This window comes from Chiroxiphia lanceolata, chromosome 3 (assembly GCF_009829145.1).
Source record: "Chiroxiphia lanceolata isolate bChiLan1 chromosome 3, bChiLan1.pri, whole genome shotgun sequence".
Classification (NCBI taxonomy): Eukaryota; Metazoa; Chordata; class Aves; order Passeriformes; family Pipridae; genus Chiroxiphia; species Chiroxiphia lanceolata.
The window spans coordinates 76,808,176-76,826,542 of record NC_045639.1 but is presented as its reverse complement, the minus strand read 5'-3'; the positions used below and the strand labels follow the sequence as shown (position 1 = coordinate 76,826,542).

The 18,367-nt window shown below is 37.4% G+C and overlaps 1 protein-coding gene across 3 annotated transcripts in view; it reads left to right on the top strand.

Annotated features, from left to right (window-relative positions):
* FUT9 (fucosyltransferase 9) overlaps positions 1–12,708 on the top strand; it is a 90,560-nt gene extending 77,852 nt beyond the window's left edge. For all 3 annotated transcript variants that reach the window (XM_032683650.1, XM_032683646.1, XM_032683649.1), the window contains exon 2: positions 10,700–12,708. In XM_032683650.1, coding sequence (XP_032539541.1) covers positions 10,708–11,787 — 1,080 coding nt within the window. In that variant the 5' untranslated portion in view covers positions 10,700–10,707 and the 3' untranslated portion in view covers positions 11,788–12,708. The remainder of the gene's footprint in view (positions 1–10,699) is intronic.
* Positions 12,709–18,367: the final 5,659 nt, after the last annotated feature.

The window sequence follows — 18,367 nt, the reverse complement described above, 5'->3', positions numbered from 1 at the left end:
GGGAGGCTGTCCAGAACAGGACTGGGATGTGTATTCTTCCATCCTTCAGCAAGACACATACAGTGCTCTGAAGGAGTGAATCCTCCTTGGAATTCGAAGCTGGGAATCCTCACTTTAGAGTAGAGAGTTAGCCTCTTCCTTTTATGAAGAAATTGGGGAATTACAGCTTTTGAAACACAATCAGAAAAGCACTCACACAAAATACAGACTGTTTTTTGTGATCTTTCCAACAAAGGAGATTTAAGCTGCCTCTTCCACCATCTCTTTACAGGGTTATAAACGGCGTAGGGAAGAAAGCTGAGTCTACGCTCTACTGTTGCAGATGTGCCCTGGGCATAAATCATTAGGGAGTCAATAGGCAGGAGGCAGAAAGAGGTCAAGGGAAAATAGTAGTGCCTTGATTAGCAACTAGGCCACCAATGAGGAGGAAAGGATTCCTCACCTCTAACCCTAAAGCTCATCACACATTGTAAAATCAACATCCATTGCTGTCTAGGAGCTAGAAAATCCTTAAGAAAATTGAAATATCAAGCCTGAATCACTCATGCTGAAGAAAGATTCATATCTAATAGGTAATAGCTTCAATTGCTGCAAAAAGGACTTCATCCTATGCCTGTTTCTTTTAAATTCAGACCAAAAAAAAAGCAGCTGCTACCACTGCATTTAGGATGGAGTCTGTTCTTGCAGGCACATCTATATCCTTAGGCCTGAGAGCTGGGGTAATAGCTAGTTTATCGATTTTGAATGGCCCTTCCCTGTGAAGAATGAGCCCCTTCTGGGGATATGCTGACACCAGGCAGCTAAGAGCACAGGAGTCTGTAAGGCAGAGGGCCAGAGAGAGTTTAAGCATTACCAGCCCTAAGAAGAGAAGTTTTCAGGGTTGGATTTTCAGAACCAGATATCAGAATTTCCCTTGATCCCTACTAGTAGTGCCTGTTTCTGATTTGGGGCTTCTTAGAAGCAAGGATAGCCTAATCAACCAGGAGTTTAGGTCCCTCATATTCTTTTAGTCAAATTAGTCCTACCCACGTTTGCTAAACTGTGTTAACTGCATGGATTCATAGGCTGTTTGAAAAGGCCTGCCATCAACTTTATTTACACTGGTGTCCTTAAAAGAATGCAGAATTAAGTAATGCTGACCTGGTTTTTTTACACTTTTTCAATTTATTTCCTTTGCTCCCCTGCTTTTTCCTTCTATTTCCTCTTAGCTACCTCTGCAGACTTTCTTTAGAAAGTTACATTCTGGGGAAGATTGCTATACAAATTCTTCCTCATATATTAAGAAAAAAGGAAAACTTTCTTTCCAGTTTTTAAATACCTAGTTTTAATATGTACAGTAAAGTTGTACCAGAGAAAGACCATGGGCTGCAAACCATAAGATGGAAAAAAGACTGCTTGGCAAAAGATATAGTAAAAAAATTTACATTGAGTTGTTACTGTAGTGGCAAAAATTTTGCTAATTCATTATGGATTTTTTTCTCTTTTCAGAGTAGAATAATATATGACACTAAAACCTCGTAATTGAACATTAGAATCAACTGCTTTAACCTAACACTGCAAATATTTAACTCCACTTTATAACAAGCATAAAAGGAAGACATCAAACTAAGAAATAGCAAATAGCTTGAGTCTTTTCAAATGAAGTATAATCTCTGCACTAACTGCTGTTCTGCTTTGTACAATGTATTGTCAATAGCCTGTGCAGAATATTCTTCACTCTCATATTTTAACCTTGAGAGTTGCTTTCAGAGACGTTGGTGTATATGTTAACCCAGATAGGAAGTAGTAAAAAGAAAACATCACCTTAGAACACATAGAACATGGTTGTAACTACTGGAGGATTTTTTCAGATATTTGTTCCTTCAACCCATTCCTCTTTCTCGACTGAAACGTTTCTTTTTTTTTCTTTCTTTTCTATGGAAAAAGTCTTTTCAGTGACTTTTGTTAAGCTTTACATTTCTTAGCTTGTTATACTAGTAGTTCCAGCTCTCTGACCTTCCTTTTGTTATGCACACAAAGAGACACTCCAAGAAATTAACAACTGGTTTCTCTCAACTGCAATTTTGTTTTCTCAGAAGAGTGTGCAATTTGAGAGGCTTAGAGATTATTTTTGTTGGTTTTATAATGTATACTATCTAAAATATGTATTATTTTTAAATATGCTGTCATTCTTGTTATGTTAAGTTTTAGGTTTGGGGAGATTATATTTTTGCTTCTGTTTGTGTGCATGCATACCTTTAAAATTCTTATTAGGAATGTTTCTGAATTTACTTTGTGGGCACTTGGATCAGATTCTTAAAACTTTTCAGTTCTTGTTTTCAGTGTCCAAACTTGACTAATCTTTATAGTGAGTTACTAATTTGTTTGCTTCAGAAAGACACAGCATTTCATTTAAGAGTCTTTGTTTATAATCACCTTCTACTTTACACCTACGGCTTATTTCTTTGAACTGTTTAGCACTACCAACACAAGTCAACTTGAAAACTAAACTATTGATACAAAATGGGAAAATGATTGGTGCTGGTTTTCCATTGTTTTAATTTAGTGTTAGTGTCCTTACACTCACAAGTGCTTTACAATCCATCACTGACTTAGATTGCACTTTTCCCAGATAGAAAATAAGCAACCATTGGTTTAGGCACCCAGTATCTTATGATATGGATTTGTATTCTCTATACACAGACTTTGACCTGAAGTCTTGAGTCACTGATGGGCTTTCAAGAAAGCTAGAACAGTGAGGAGCTCTGCTCAAGGCATTTAGACAACAGTGAGCAGAACCTAGATAAGGACTCTTGGCCATCCTGAGTCCTGTTGATCAACACTTAGTTACATCTTTGTTCAGAATAGTCAAGAAACACAGTTCTGTTTGTAGTATTTGTAAAGCAAATGCTCATCTTTCCACCCTGTGAGGAAATAAAAAAATAAAAAATAAAAATAAAAAATAAAAAAATAAAAATAAAAAAAAAAAAAAAAAAAAAGAAAAATCTTATTTGCAAATATGGATATAATTTTTAAAAAATGGCCTATAAGTCATCACCTCTCTTCTCCACTTTGACTATATTAGTAAACAGCATTCTCACTTTCAGCCACAGGGCAAACTGAAACTAATTTGAGCACTTCAGTTGCTTTCTTTTCTCTCTAGGGTAGTTCTCCCTCTAGCATCTAGTATCCATGGCACATAAGACTTTGCAAATTAAAGCAAGAACATTGACCAGCATCCTAAAAAAACAGTTACATCAGTACAGATCCCAAACCCAGAGGTATAATGAGTTTCTTGAGGAAAAGATGCTAAGCAGGCAGAGAAGTGAAATGTTAAATAGAGATCAGATTATGGGGATTTTATGGTATTTCATAGAAGCCTCTCAGGCTTTCTTTCTGACCTACAGAGCCATCTCAGGAGTTATGTTGCCACTGGCAAAATCCTCCAGATCTATGCAGATGCATCTGCAAAAAAAAAAAAAAAAAAGCAGCATTAAATCCCAATCAAAATTTTGGGCTTGCTTATGCAGCAAGATAGAGCAATGTAACTGCACACAGCCTCTAATCATATCTACACAAACAACTGGTGCTTAGAACTCCAAAAGACTTGCTTTACCACAGAACTAATATACTCTCCAGTAAGTGTTCAATATTATAAGCAGGTATCCTCTGCTCTTTCCTGAGTCTGATTTGTCTGTTTTGCATGAGAAGGTGTTTTTCCATTGTACTGGGGAACTGTGTATTAGGAAATCAAAAGCAATTGTGATTCTTGGATGAGGAGTTTAGCTTATGTGCACAGGAATACCTATGGTTCTTCTGCAACTTCATGCTCCATCTTGTTTGGCTTAGTTCTCACTATTTTCACAGCTACTGTGAGTTGATTAGGACTTTCTGATGGTCTGGTGGCCATCACATATACATAGCTTGCGTGCAGGTATGTTATCCATATTTAGTTGGCTAGCTGCAATTTTACAAGCCAGTCACAAAGCTACTGAAGATCTCTTTCTGCAGTTCTGGCAGAAATAGAGAGAACAGCAGTTTGCTGTTCCTAAACCACATGGAAAGAAGGGAGGAAGAGACCACTTGCTTTTGGAGCAGCTTTTCTTCGATCAGCTTGATTTTGTGCAGAGTCTTTTCAGAGCTTTTGAAAAAAAGCACAGACCGGCTTGTGCTGCATAACTAGGATGAGCTTTATATTCAAGAAGATAAAAAGCACTTTCCTGGCAAGGCAGATAAAGTTTGCTACTAAGCTACAGTGGTGAAGAACTCTATTTTCATAGCTAGCACAGAACTGAAGGCCACCACCCCTTTCACAGATTACCATTGATCATAAACTAGCTGTGATGCGGACAAGCAAACGTGGAAGTTAAGGTAAAAAAGGTTCTGTCTCTGTATGTTACCAAGGCTGGCAATGCTGCTGAGGTTCTGATGGCTTTGCATGTGTTTCTTTTCCATTTGTGCCAGGGAAGAAATGAAGAATGCTTATGTACCCTCCGAGACAAACTTAAAAGCTCATAATTAGAAAGCAACACAGCTGCCACACGGAGTGTCCTGACACTAGCACCAGGTTGTTTGGAAAAGTTTCTTGTTGATAAGACTTTTTTTTTTTTTTCCATATGTGGCAGTGGGGGTGGATATTGGGTCACTCCAGTACGTACTGCAGTTCTGTAGCCATTTCTGTCTGCTATTCTGAGAGACTCAGTCTGAGACATTAGTCTCTGGCTAATGTCACAGAAAGAATCCACTGAGCTGTTGCATAAGCAGCTAGAGAGTGACAGTGTGTGACTGCCATGGGGAGAAGGAGAAGATAGATGACAGCCACAGGGGAAGGCTGGGGGCTGCTGAGCCATTGCAGAATGGTGTGTTGCACAGCAATTTGGAGAAGGAAGCTGAGAATAGGGTTTTCTTCAGCAAGGCCTGAGGGGTCAAGACTCAGTCACAAAAAAGCAGCAGTACCCCACCTAGCAATTGATAGGAAGCTTTAGGCTTAGCCTTTGAAAATAGGGACTTTGTTGTTGCTGTTGTCCGCGCAATTTTTCACTTTCCTTCACATTTTCACTGTGTACAGTGTGGCTATTTTGTAATTTGCAAGACAACTTTCAAGATGGGGATATTTTTACTCATTTATTCAGTGATTTTTTGCAGTTTTAGACTGCCAGTTATATTCCTATTAGGTGTACGTTATAAAAATCTGTGATTTTATTAATATTATTTATTAAATAATTATTATTTATAAATTATTTATTCATAATATTGTTATTGCATTATTATTTATAAAATTGTTTATTTTATTAATACTATCACTGAACACAAGGCTGGAAGAAATCAAGTGAGGTCATCTAGTCCAGCCCTAGGACCTGGAGGCACAATCTGATCTCTCATTGCTTAGTGGTGCTTGTCTAACCTGTTCTTACCAGTCTCCAGTGATAGCTTTGGCACCACCCCTAAGGAATCTATCTTAATGGTTACCTGTCCTCGGGGTGCTCTTAGATTATTTTTCTAAAACTGTTCAAAGTAAAAATTACCACTGCTGAATAAAAAGCTTCTAAACTGTTCTCAAAGTGCAAAACTGGAGTCTGAGGAATTGAACAAATAACCCGAAAACAAAGGAGGTGGAAAGGGGAAGAAAAAGAATGTTGTAAACAATAGAATAAAAATATGCAGTCTGAGATCAGCAGCTCATTCAGCTTTTAGCCTTTTAACTGTATGCAGCTCTGTTTAGCCTTTTCATACTGGGCTGTTTTCAGAAATCCGTGGACAGGCATGGAAATGTGTGGAAGCAAGCCTGTGTCTGGATAGTGGGGAGGAAAAAATCCACCATTCTGGTTGTGACAGAGGAGGCTTAACTGAGAGTAGTGAGAGTTAATTCCAATAAAGGGAAGCACTCTTCAGTCTTGGAGACCTAAAGCAAAAGCAGTTTGGAGCATGCCCATACAGCAGTGACTTGGAGATAAGAAGTCACGGGATGGCTATCCTGAGACAATCAAATTTCCTTTTAAAATGCAGGTGAAAAAACTCCAGCTAATCGGGAGCATGGTCGAAGAAAATACAGCTCTTCACATAAATGCAGATATGCAATGTCCAAGGCTGGTAAAACATGCCAGAGGACAGGGAGAACAGTTTCAAATGAGCCTTCTTCTAACAGTAACAATTGTTTGCCTGTCAGTCCTATCAGTTCCCTCTGCATTCAACTGTCCTTTTATACTCCTGGAGTATCTACCTAGCTAGCTGTCTACTTCTGAATGGGCCTCTGACACCTCTGTTATCCTCAGTGTCCTTCTGCTCTTCAATCAAGTCCACCTTAACAGAAACACCCACTCTGATCCCGGGAGTCATCCTCAGACACTATCGTGAGGTTGTTAAGTATTTCTACTTGAGTGATCCTGAGACCAAGTGATGATCAAGACAAAAGCTAGCCCTGAATGCTTAAGAATTCTAGAATGAGTAAAGTGGTGATTTTTTATTCATTATTCAGTGTCCATGCTTTCAAGAATCTTGGCTTCAGCTTTCTTTTAAAATACTGTCCTTTTCCTTTGGAAAATCTCAGTATTAGACTAGTAATGAATGTTATATGTCTGCAAGTAGTGATGTATCTTGGGCTACTGGAAAAACCTTGAGAAACCAGGGAAATTGATGTAAAAATATACCAGGGGCATTGATATTATTGACCAGCAGTGTTGCATTTTCTCCTGCCTGCAGTGTTACATAACCAGAAAAAAACCCATAGCTCTTCTTTCTGGAATGATTGAGAAGTCCCAGTTGCAATAAAGACATGATAAAACACTTTCCATAAAATTCTGTTTTGTTTCTTAATGAACACAATGTATTCAGAAAATAGACATATTTTTGCAAGACTTGCCCGGTATACTTGGTGTTAACATTGCTGGTACCCCATAACTATCTCCTAATTTTTGTTCCTGCTAAATGGAGTTGCTTGCTGATGGAATGCCAAGTTTTGCACTTAAAAGGAGCCTTGCTAAGTTTTGTATGGAGAAAAACACTCTTGTACTGATGAAATACTATACTTTTAACTTGGGAAAAAAGCACCTAGAAAATACTTGCTATGCCATAACACTCTGAAACATACTTTATAACAAAACTATCAAAAGCACCGAATTCTTCCAGCTGGCAAAAGTCTTGGTAAACACGTCTCTTTGACAAGGTTTTCTTTTCAGAGTCTGGCACGCATGGGGGAGGGGATCTGCAAAAAGGAAATTTGTGATTCTGTGGTAGAAGGAAAGCCATGAAAGAGGAAGGGTGAGCTAAGGTTACTTGGCTGGATGTCTTGTAACAAATGTCTCCTCAGTGTCACCTTTATAGTGAGAATTACAGTGGGAGATTGATCATTATCTTGGGCAAAAAAAGAGAAGAAGGAAATAAAGAAATATGGAAAAGTCTTCAGATTTTGGAGAATATTATGAGAAAATATTCTACAGATTTTAGTGGACCATAACCTATATGTCCTAGCAGTACAGACAAGCTACTTCTCAAGAAAATCCCTTCTAACCCAAACAATTTTATTATGCTGTGAAAATAGTGTTTCTTAATGTTTACCACATACCTTCACTATACTTAACTGCTTCCTGTCTGTGTACAGGACTCAGTCCCAAAAGCTATGAAAGCAGAGTTTGCTGTTCTATTCCAGAACTTCCTCAGTCTGCCCTGTGAAGAAACATAGGCCCATGAGTTCAAAGAACAGCAAAGCTATGAGAGGAAACCAATCCATAAGGGACAAAAATAGGTAAACCCACCTGTTTAACATTGTGAGATGTTAATACTGGTACTCGGGGTAGCAGAGGCAACAAGCATTTATCTTCACATTGGCACTACAGTTCAAAAGCTTCCTACACAAATGCAACACTCTGGACACACTAGAATTTCAAGCAGAGAAAAGTATACGTGATGTCTGGTCATTTTCTATGTAGCAAGAATTACCATGTGATTATGCAGGGGGGTTTATTGGTTAGAAGAAGAGCTTAGTGTAAAATAATCCCTATCAGAGGGACTTGAGTCAAAAGGCTTTTAACTGGAGGGCGACTATGTTACAAGGTACAATGTTAAAGTCTTTCTCTGATTTTTCATCACACTTTTCAATTCCTAGAAAATGATCAGTCCCTGTGAATAGACACCTCTCCCAGTCTATTGTCAAAACTCAGCTCATGCTATCTGTTTAGTGAAAAGCTGTACCTATTCTGTGTGTTGTTTTCAATAACACAGAAACAAAGAACAGCATTACATGAATATCAGCTAAGCCTCATGTTTTTCTTTGAGTTTTATCTCCTAGAGTTGTTCAACCTAAATCCATTCTTCCTCAGAGATCCCATTCTTGCTTTCACTGTAGTAAGGCAAGGAAGCAAGGAAGCAGTCTTTGGGTCTCATAGTTTATAACCTCCCTTCTAGACATATTTGCCAGCAACAATCAACATAGGCCAAAAAAAGCCAATGTGATCTTGCTGTAAAGCCACATATTTCATTCAGAGGGATTTAAACTGATGATGATAAGTGGAAAAGCCACGGACACAAAAGTTCCCCTTCTTTACTCGCCTCAGGATCATTTTTCTGAATGTAGAGAGGACCAGCTAAACCATGTCCTGAGAAAAAGGGCTTAGACAAAAGTACCAAACTCAACATACCACTTACATTTTATATACCTGTATTAGCTGTTTGTACCCAGGTGCTGACAGTGGGGACTGCCAGATGACCTCTGTGGAGAGCAGCCAGGGCTGCCCCTGTGCCATACATGGCTAATTCTAGCATGCTCCCACACAGCCACTGTAGGGCACGGCTATGCCCTGCAGCCAAGGTGGTTGCACCTCTGGGAAAGTGTGGGAATGAGGGGAAAAAATGTGAGAAACAACCTTGTGAGCACCAAGGTCAGAGAAGAGGGATAGGAGGAGGTGCTCCAGGCACGAGAGCAGAGATTCCCCTGCAGCCCATGGTGGCCTGGGGAGGACCCCATGCTAGAGCAGGAGGACATACAGTGAAGGAACTGCATCCCATAGGGAGCCCAGCTTTTTTTCCTGAAGGAACTGTATCCCATCAGAAGGACACATTTTGGAACAGGGGAAATGTGTGAGGAGGAAGAAGCAGCTGAGAGGAATCACTGCAGACTGATCACCAACTCCCATTCCCCATCCCTGTACACTGCTCAGGGGCAGGGAGAAAGTGGAGGAGATACGAATGAAGGAGGAATTTGAGCCTGTAAAATTGAGGGGGCAGATATTATTTTAATTTTTGTCTTTGATCTATTTTAAATGGCAATAAATTACATTATTTTGCCCCAAGATGATTCTGTTTAGCCTGTCACAGTAAGTGGTAAGTGATCTCCCCGTCCTTACTTCAATCCATAAGAATTTCATCTTATTTTCTCCATCTGTTTTGTTGAGGAGAGGGAGTGAGAGAATGGTGTCTGACAGCCAGAAAAGGTTGACCCACCACAGTAACTAAAACCAGGATTAAGAACATTTACCTTCCCAAAACAAGGGGAGATATTGTGGAAAATTCCCTTTTCCTCAAGATACAGTGTTAGAGTAAAGCTAAGCATGACATTCCCTCCTCTTTCCTTTTCCTCAACAATGAATGTGAAAACATTTCCTTTGTAACTGTAGTCCTACACTCACATATTAGTTTTTACACTCAGAAAAGCAGAAAAGTTATGTGGTATTAATAGATCTCTGAATCACATTCTACTATGTCTTCATTCTGAATTTAACTACTTATTTCACAGGTAGGAGGAGATGAGTTATGAAACTGGTTTAAAAGGCCTGAAATTCACTTTCTGCTTTCTGTGACTACATTCAGGAGCAAAGGTTAGAAATAAACAACCCCTGACTTTGTTAGCTTTCACAAAAAACATATGGAAGAGAAGTTCTGAAAAGAGATTGATCACTTGTCTCAGGAAGAGACAACCGGAGAGAGGACAAAGGAGGCTATATAATAAAGTCCTCATCTCTTTTTCCCTGTGGAAAAAAACAATACCTCACAAAGATGCAGCTATTTCCTAATTTTTAACACATTTCCTAATTTTTAACACAGGACTGTGGCATAAAAACTTAAATATTTAAGGACATCTTCTTATTCTTTTTTCTTTATTTTTCTCTATGTGGGAACTACGTGAGGCTGCACAGGGGAAGCCTGTATTGCTGCTTTCCTTCTCTAGTTATTTTAGGAGTCCTTTGGAGAAGGCATAGATGTTCATCCCTATGTAGCCATAAGGCATGAACTAGTTTTCTAATAACAGGCTTACTGATTACAGAATTAAAGTTCTAGTTCCTTTCGTTTTCAATCCTCTAATCCTATATCCTCCATATACACAAAAATATGAATGGAATGCCGATGTGCAGCATGTTATTCCTTACACAGACACAAAGATAGAATCAAAGGGTAATTGTGTCTGTATTGTGTGTCTCAAATGCTTGGCCTAGGTTCGAAGCAAAAAAAAAACTTCTCAATATATATACTGATTCACATCAAGTATGAGATGTATTAAAATCCTGGTTTCAATTAGTGTCAATGATCTTTTAATGTGAATCATCACTTTGTCATGAATGGCAAGAAAGAACTCATGCCCTCTCCATTCAAAGGAAATTTCTGAGGTTACAGATCATTGCTATAGAAATTCTATTCATTTTGATATCTGATTGCTTTAACAGGACATGTATATATGTAATTTAATACCTGATATTATTTTATCTCTTTCTCTTCCTCTCTTTTTTCTCAGAACAAATTATGACATCGACATCTAAAGGAATTTTCCGGCCATTTTTTATTATCTTCATTGTCCTTGGTTGTTTCATGGCATTTATATTAATTTATATCAAACCAACAAATAGCTGGATTTCTGGTCCTATAGAGTCAGCCAGTTCAGTTTTGAAAATGAAGAACTTCTTTTCTTCCAAAACTGATAATCTTAATGAAACTACTGTTTTGATCTGGGTTTGGCCATTTGGCCAGACATTCGATTTAACATCCTGCCAAACAATGTTCAATATCCCTGGGTGCCATCTGACTATTGACCGCTCGCTATATAACAGATCCCATGCTGTTCTCATTCATCACAGGGACATTAGCTGGGATCTGACTAATTTACCTCAGCAAGCCAGGCCACCGTTCCAGAAGTGGATTTGGATGAACTTGGAGTCTCCAACTCATACTCCACAGAAGAGTGGCATTGAACACCTATTTAACCTGACCCTGACTTATCGGCGTGATTCAGATATTCAGGTGCCTTATGGCTTCATGATGGTTGGTACAAGTTCCTTCACATTTGAAGTACCAAGTAAGGAAAACTTGGTCTGTTGGGTTGTAAGTAACTGGAACCCCGAGCACGCTCGAGTCAAGTATTACAATGAGCTTAGCAAATACATTGAAATCCATACCTACGGACAAGCCTTTGGAGACTACGTCAATGACAAAAACTTGATTCCAACTATCTCCACTTGCAAATTCTACCTTTCCTTTGAAAATTCAATCCACAAAGATTACATTACTGAGAAACTTTACAATGCTCTTCTGGCTGGATCAGTACCAGTTGTACTGGGCCCTTCCAGAGAAAATTATGAGAATTACATTCCAGCAGACTCTTTCATACACGTGGAAGATTTTCTCTCCCCCAGAGAGCTGGCAGAATATCTTTTGATGCTTGACAAAAATAACAAGATGTACCTTAGTTATTTCAACTGGAAGAAGGATTTTTCAGTGCATCTTCCTAGGTTCTGGGAATCACATGCATGTCTTGCTTGTGATCATGTGAAAAGACACCAGGAATACAAGTCCATTGGAAATTTAGAAAAATGGTTTTGGAATTAATTTGTGTGTGTGTGTGTGTGTGTGTGTGTGTGTGTGTGTGTGTGTGCACTTTTTTGAAGAAGCCAGAAGGATCTTCAGTCCAAGTGGAGAGGAAAGGAAAAGAGAAAAAAAAAAGGAAGGAAAAAAGAATATTTTGTCATGATTTATCAGCTGTTCCCTCTTGGCTATCCTATTTATATTTTGTAAGAGATTTTAAAAGATCAGCAACAGTAGTCATCAATACTTAGTTTCAAATCATAATAGACATACTAATTATGTGCACTGAAGAATATTTGATTGTTTATTGTGAATTTAAAACAAAATTTCCCACATTTGCTGTGAAATATGTCCCAGTCTTACACTCCAAGTACTCATTTTTAACAATTGTTTTTTATTTTTACATTACATTTGCTGTTTAACCTATTTGGAAAATGAGGAAACAATTTTTAAATGCCAGAGAAAACGTTAAGAACATAATTTGCTGTTCCAGTCTAAAATGTGTGTAATATATCAAAAGACAGTAAAGTTTCATATGTTCATTTTACATTTTAAGAGCACAGTAAAGTACAATACCTAGCATTACTCAAGTGTCATTAATTGCCCCCCTTTTTAAGGGTAATGAACTATAGTTTTTGAAATGTATTAGAATAGTAGACAGTTTTGGTTTCTAAAAATAAGATGTTTCCTAACAACTAGTCCCATTAAGTTGCTTGAAGAATATATCTGTTCTTACTCTCTGAAGAAACAATAAGTCAGATACAGAAAAAATGACCAATCTTAGAGACCAAAGCCCAGATTCATCCAATTTTTGTTTTCAAATGCAGCATGCCCGTAAGCCCTATTGTGTCTCAAGTATTAATAACGTGAACCAGGGCTCTAAGTGGTGTTACATCAATACAGAGATAAAAGGATTTTAATAAAGTTGTTTGATTACATCAGCCTCATGAACTGAATTCAGCTGGTAATAATGGATTTTTGAAATAGCTTGCTGAGAAATTTTAGTAATTTCTCTCGTATAGTTTCTTGAATAATAGTGGATTTTTCCCCAATTCTGTAAAGACCTGTTGAATTTTAATTGTAGCAGAAAATGTGATGTTATGACTCATGAAAGGGGGATAAAATGACTAAACAGCTAATTTTCTGAAAGAAATATGTTCAAATTCAGTAAATAAGCTATCAGGCTGACACATTCAGCCTTTTAGCTTACTATGCTAATGAATTTTGGGGTCTGAGAATATTTTATATGAAAAAATGCACTATTCAGAGCAACAGTTTGCTATCAATATTTGATAATATGAATAGGTTCTTAAGTACTAAATTTGCTCTAATAGCAAATACGAAATTGTGATTATTGTCATGATTGTTTAAAATGTCTGCTTTTAATGTGTCATTTGATTTTAATCCTTCTTTATTTCAGCTAAGACATGAATATATGATTGCCATATATATTTATACGTACAAGGTTGGTTTAATGACATAAATGTATGGATGTGTTTTGGTATCAAATGAAAGCCAGTTAGCTTGGATTTTCAGGTCAAAGTGCTACAGATCACACCTTCTACTGGAAAAAAAGAAAAAAGTTCAACTGGAAACGCTTCAGCTTATGAGATGTATAAGAACTTGATCAAGCACAGTAGTTAATCAAATATCTAAGATTAAACTTGCAGACAGCAACATTGGTGAAGTAAGAAAATAAGGGATAAAAAATTATAAATATTTAGCAAAAGGTAAGGTGACTTGTCAGATTTATTTTTTCACTCCAGGCTGGAATAAAAATACAGAAGGCTGTAAGAGTAATGTAATTAAATTTCTAAAACTCAAAACCCCATGGAAAAGTGATAGAATCACTTCTCCTCTCCCTATGGCTTCAAAAGCTGTATTCTGATCCAGATATTTGCTTACACTATTTATTGCTTTCTTTAAAAGCTAGTTTTCAGTAGGATGTGAATCACCAGCATTCCAGAATGAAAAAAGATGAGCTTACACTGAAAATTAATGCAATACAACGAAACTGAATCTTCTAAAAATGAAGTGTTGACATGGATGCAATGTGAGTAATATTTTATCATTTCGAAGGCAAGTGGCTATAGCTCACACTCTATCCTAGATGGGGAGGACTGAAAAATTCTGTCACTGAACATACCACTGGTTTGGCTCAATAACCTGATTCCCTCAGTGTGCTGGAATTTGGAAGTTCTTTGCACTGATCTCACTGGAAGGTGAATGTGCACAATCCTTAATTTCATTCTTCATTTCAGATCATGGGAGTTATGCTGTGTAAGTCCTTAGGTCAAATCAGATTGGCTTCTTGGCAGCAAGTTCAGCTGATAAGTTCTTATAATAATAACAAGCAAGCAAAATAAGATACATGACTCATTGCTACAAATATGGATTAGTGTATACACAGGAAAGTTATGAAATATACACTGAGTTTTAACACTGTAAGTAATGTCTTTACCTCTCTAAGCACAGGATCCAGTCAGTATGGTTAATCTTCGGCTGAATTTCAAGAAGTATGAAAGTCTTTTGATGAAACTGGAAAGAGAGTTGTTCTCTTCACAGAAACTCCACACAAGGCTTGTATACACTGCATTCAGGACACACTGCTAAAATTGTTTCAAGGATTAATGAAACAGGAGAGAAATCTAATCCAGAATTATGGAGAAGAATCATGATCAAATCCTAAAAAATATGAATGATCCTGATGCCTCACTGACATATTGAAGAGTGTGGGCTAAAACATAAGTGAGACAACTGTTTTATGAAGATTTTAAGGTGATCTGCAGGTATCAAGCCTTAATCACTTCTGGATATAAAGAGCTTTGCTGACAGAAGATGAAGCATTATCAGGCACGTCCAGTCTATGTGGTAAATGATGTGAAGCAATGGATGTAAAACATCTGTGCTCCATGCATGCATGCATAAAGGCTATCTACCTAGACCTACATGCTTAATTCACTCAAGATTGTTTCCAGTCCATATATGACATTAAGATTGTTTCCAGTCCATATATGACATTCAGCATTGTGAGGTCTGTTCCTCTACAGTGAGCTACTCTACAGGAACAGCTAGCATAAATAGACTCAAATAGCAAATCCCTGTGAAGGAGAATGAGCAAAATCAACTAATTATGGGAGGCTAAATTATATGGAATTAGACACACAATAGAGAACAAGATATTATGCTTTGATACTATTGGCAAAAGAAGATACTTGTACCAGAAAAGAGAACTAGAAGATAAGAAATCACACCAGTACTATTTTCTCAACAATTTTGTTTCAGACATTCAGTTTATTTTACTTGCCAGCCCACAATAATCTTGCATATGCACTTGTCTCAAGTTAACTAGGCAGCCACTGAAGACAGAAGGTAATCACTATTTTTCGTTTGCAATGGCTTATTTTGGATGGTTTTAGGGTCTCTGTTGTGCACTGAGGTATCAATACTACTGCCTTTCTCAGTGTGAAAAATAAGACCTAAATACTAACTGCAGATGCATTACTACCCCACTAAATGTGAATAGATATCAGACAAAACTGGCAGTAGATCCTTTTAAAGCAGACTTTTCATGTCATTTCAGACACTCAGTGACCACAGCAGCTCTTGCTCAGTATGAGGTCCCCATTCCTTAGTGAATGCTGTTGACAGTTCCTCTGAATGCCTCTTCCCATATGAGATGGCTGTCCTCACAATGACTGAGGCTCACGGAATGTGTGAGACATCCAGCAACATATTTGTCTTTTAAGGAACAGATGAAGTAAAAGCTGGACTGAGAAAGTAGGAATGTAGAGTTCATACAGGCTGAGCAAGACATGGAAAATTAACACTACTGAGCACAGTAAACAACTATTTACTCTTTCTAGCTGCCCATGTTTTTTTTCACAAAATAGGCTTTAAAAAACACTGTAATTTTCTCCCATCTCTAATTAAGGAAGATTCAGTTAAATGACCAATGACTCTTCCTGATTATTGGAGAATGGGACTCCTGTTGCCCTTGTATTATCTTTTTCATTAGACAGAAAATAACTTTCGGGTGCAGAGTGAAGTCTGTCAGTAAATTAATCATACTTCTTATCTAAATTCAGGAGTTTCTATTCTTTCCGTTTTTGATTTTTAAGTCCTAATGCAGCAATACCCTCTGGACTTTAATCAAGAAAGACCTTAAGCACATGCAGATGACCATGAGACTTAAAAATTTTAAGAACATCTTAAATGCTTTAATGCATTGGGGCTTTTATTGCCTTTAGGAATTGTTCAAAAGAGTGCAATCTATAGTCAACAGAGAGCAATTTGTGTGGCTTCTTTTGCATCATGTGCATCCATCCAGTGAGTAGACTGACTATTCTACACTGCATACTGTTTGGCTTGATTCTGGCTTAGTGTCTATACAATAAACCTTGGCCCTACTCTTCTGCTTCAGCAATATTATATGTGCCACCACTGCCTCATGCTACCCCTCAGCACAGCACTCCGACCTACAGCCTGTCTGTGCTATGCAGGGTGACTGAACTTCCATGGACATAAGGTGAGAGTAGCTGAGGCTTACTGAGATAGTATTTTGAGGACTGTCCCAGGAAGAAAGCATAAAACCTGGTCATGTGTGGACCCTTTTAATCTGGACTGTGTGTGTCAATCTTAACGATATCTGATTTTCCTTTTGGAGGAAAGTATTTGGTTCAGGCTAGGTGAGGCTGAATAATCATTGTGTGTGCAAAGGGGGGAAAAGGGATGCCTTTGACCTATTTAAAACTAATGAAGACTGAAAGTTAATCAGATACTTAAGTGTTTCCTTGGTCAAAATTAGTACTTTGTTGAGAAGAGAGTCTAGGGGAAGTTGTATATCTACCAGCTGGTGGACTTTTTCATTAATTTTGCTGACAGTTCTGGTTTTGCTTTTTGTTTGTTTTTAACAGAAGTGATTTTTAAATGTTAGAAATCAATCAATATGATTTATACAAGATAGCTATTTCAGCTTCATCTTTTACTCCTTGCTTGGACAAATCTTCCACCAGAGTTAGCAGATGATTTGGGAGATTCCTGTGCTAGTAACAAAGGACTGAGCCAAGGGTGGAAGGGCTTGGGGAAAAAAAAACATCTTATTCATGGATATTTCCCTTCTAATATTTGAATAACTAGCCAATTCTACCTTCAGACAGCTGGTGTAAAATGCAGACTGCTTAGATATGTTCATAAAAGGAACAGAAGTTGCAATAAATTGATTAAACAAACCATGCAGTATTAATTTTAATTCATGGCACAATTGCCACAGAATTATACAGATGATAAAACCATGGAGTTATGAGAAATAACTAGGCCTACAGACATCACCCTGCAGTTTTCATACTGGAATAAGTCAGTTCATTACTCTATTGCAAACCTAATTAATTGGTAATCTTCTATGTCGCCACAGTCTCTACACAATTAACCGAAACCAATGGTCTTTGTGCAGTGAATAGTTCAGAGATTTGCTCACGTGGCAGTTTAGAGATCCAGTTGTGAGCCTTTCACCTTCAGGTTAACAGCCCAAATTATGGTACAGACCACTCTTTGGCAACCTCTAGTAGATAATTCAGTGGTCTCAGGTTTTTCATTCCTGCTTTCAGCCAAGGAGGCAAAGAACCGACCTGGGACTCATCTGACATATGTATAAATTTGGGATAAATTTCCTTTAGAACCTTGAAACTGTAAATAAACACTTTAGCAGTCACAAGGTGAAAAATGTTCCCATCCATCCTTCTCTTTATAATATGATAAGAAAAGCCAGTCTGATATATGTGGTTTCACAAATAAATTAACTGCAAAATCTACATTTTCTTTGACACTTTGTAATGCACATATTATAAGAGCTGAGATTAAAAAATTTGGAAAGTTAACTCCCTTGGTGCAATTTAATATTTTAAAGATTCAGTGGATATACTGAAGAGAAGCAAGTAAGAAGCTTTTCAATCTATACAAAATCCTGATGTGCCAAACCCTTTCCAGTCAATGAAAAAAACAGATAAATATACTGACTTTGTATTAGGATTTGCAAAATCTTCTATTAACGCACTGTAATTTTGCACTATTTTGTAAGAAAAGGAAAAAAAAAGGAAAAAGAAAAAAGAAACTGAAAAAGAAACAGAAAAAAAGTCAAAAAATAGATGCCAAATGGATAGTTTGTATAATACTATTTTTCTGATATAAGGTGTCATCACATTGTGAATCTCACTGTGTTATTGTAAACTGTGAAAAATTTGATGTTCCGTTGTGACACAGCCTACCAAGGGCCATTTCTAACATAGATTAGTCACCTGAACTTGTTTATATGAAGCATATTCATAAATCTGAGATCACTTTTATACTTATTTTTTGTAGACTATTTTTCCACATTTGCAACACAACTGTTATTTTATATCAAACATTGATTTTGCTTTAAAATATTATTTGAATAGGTGGGTGGGTGTCTTAAATGTGCCAGATATTCAAAACTGTAACAGATAATTCAGAAACTATTCTTTGCCAAACTGTAGTGCTACTAAAATCAATGATGTTTTGTTGAAAAACAGGCACACTGTCAATAACGATAGTTTCTACCCCATGATAATGAAAATGTTACATTTCT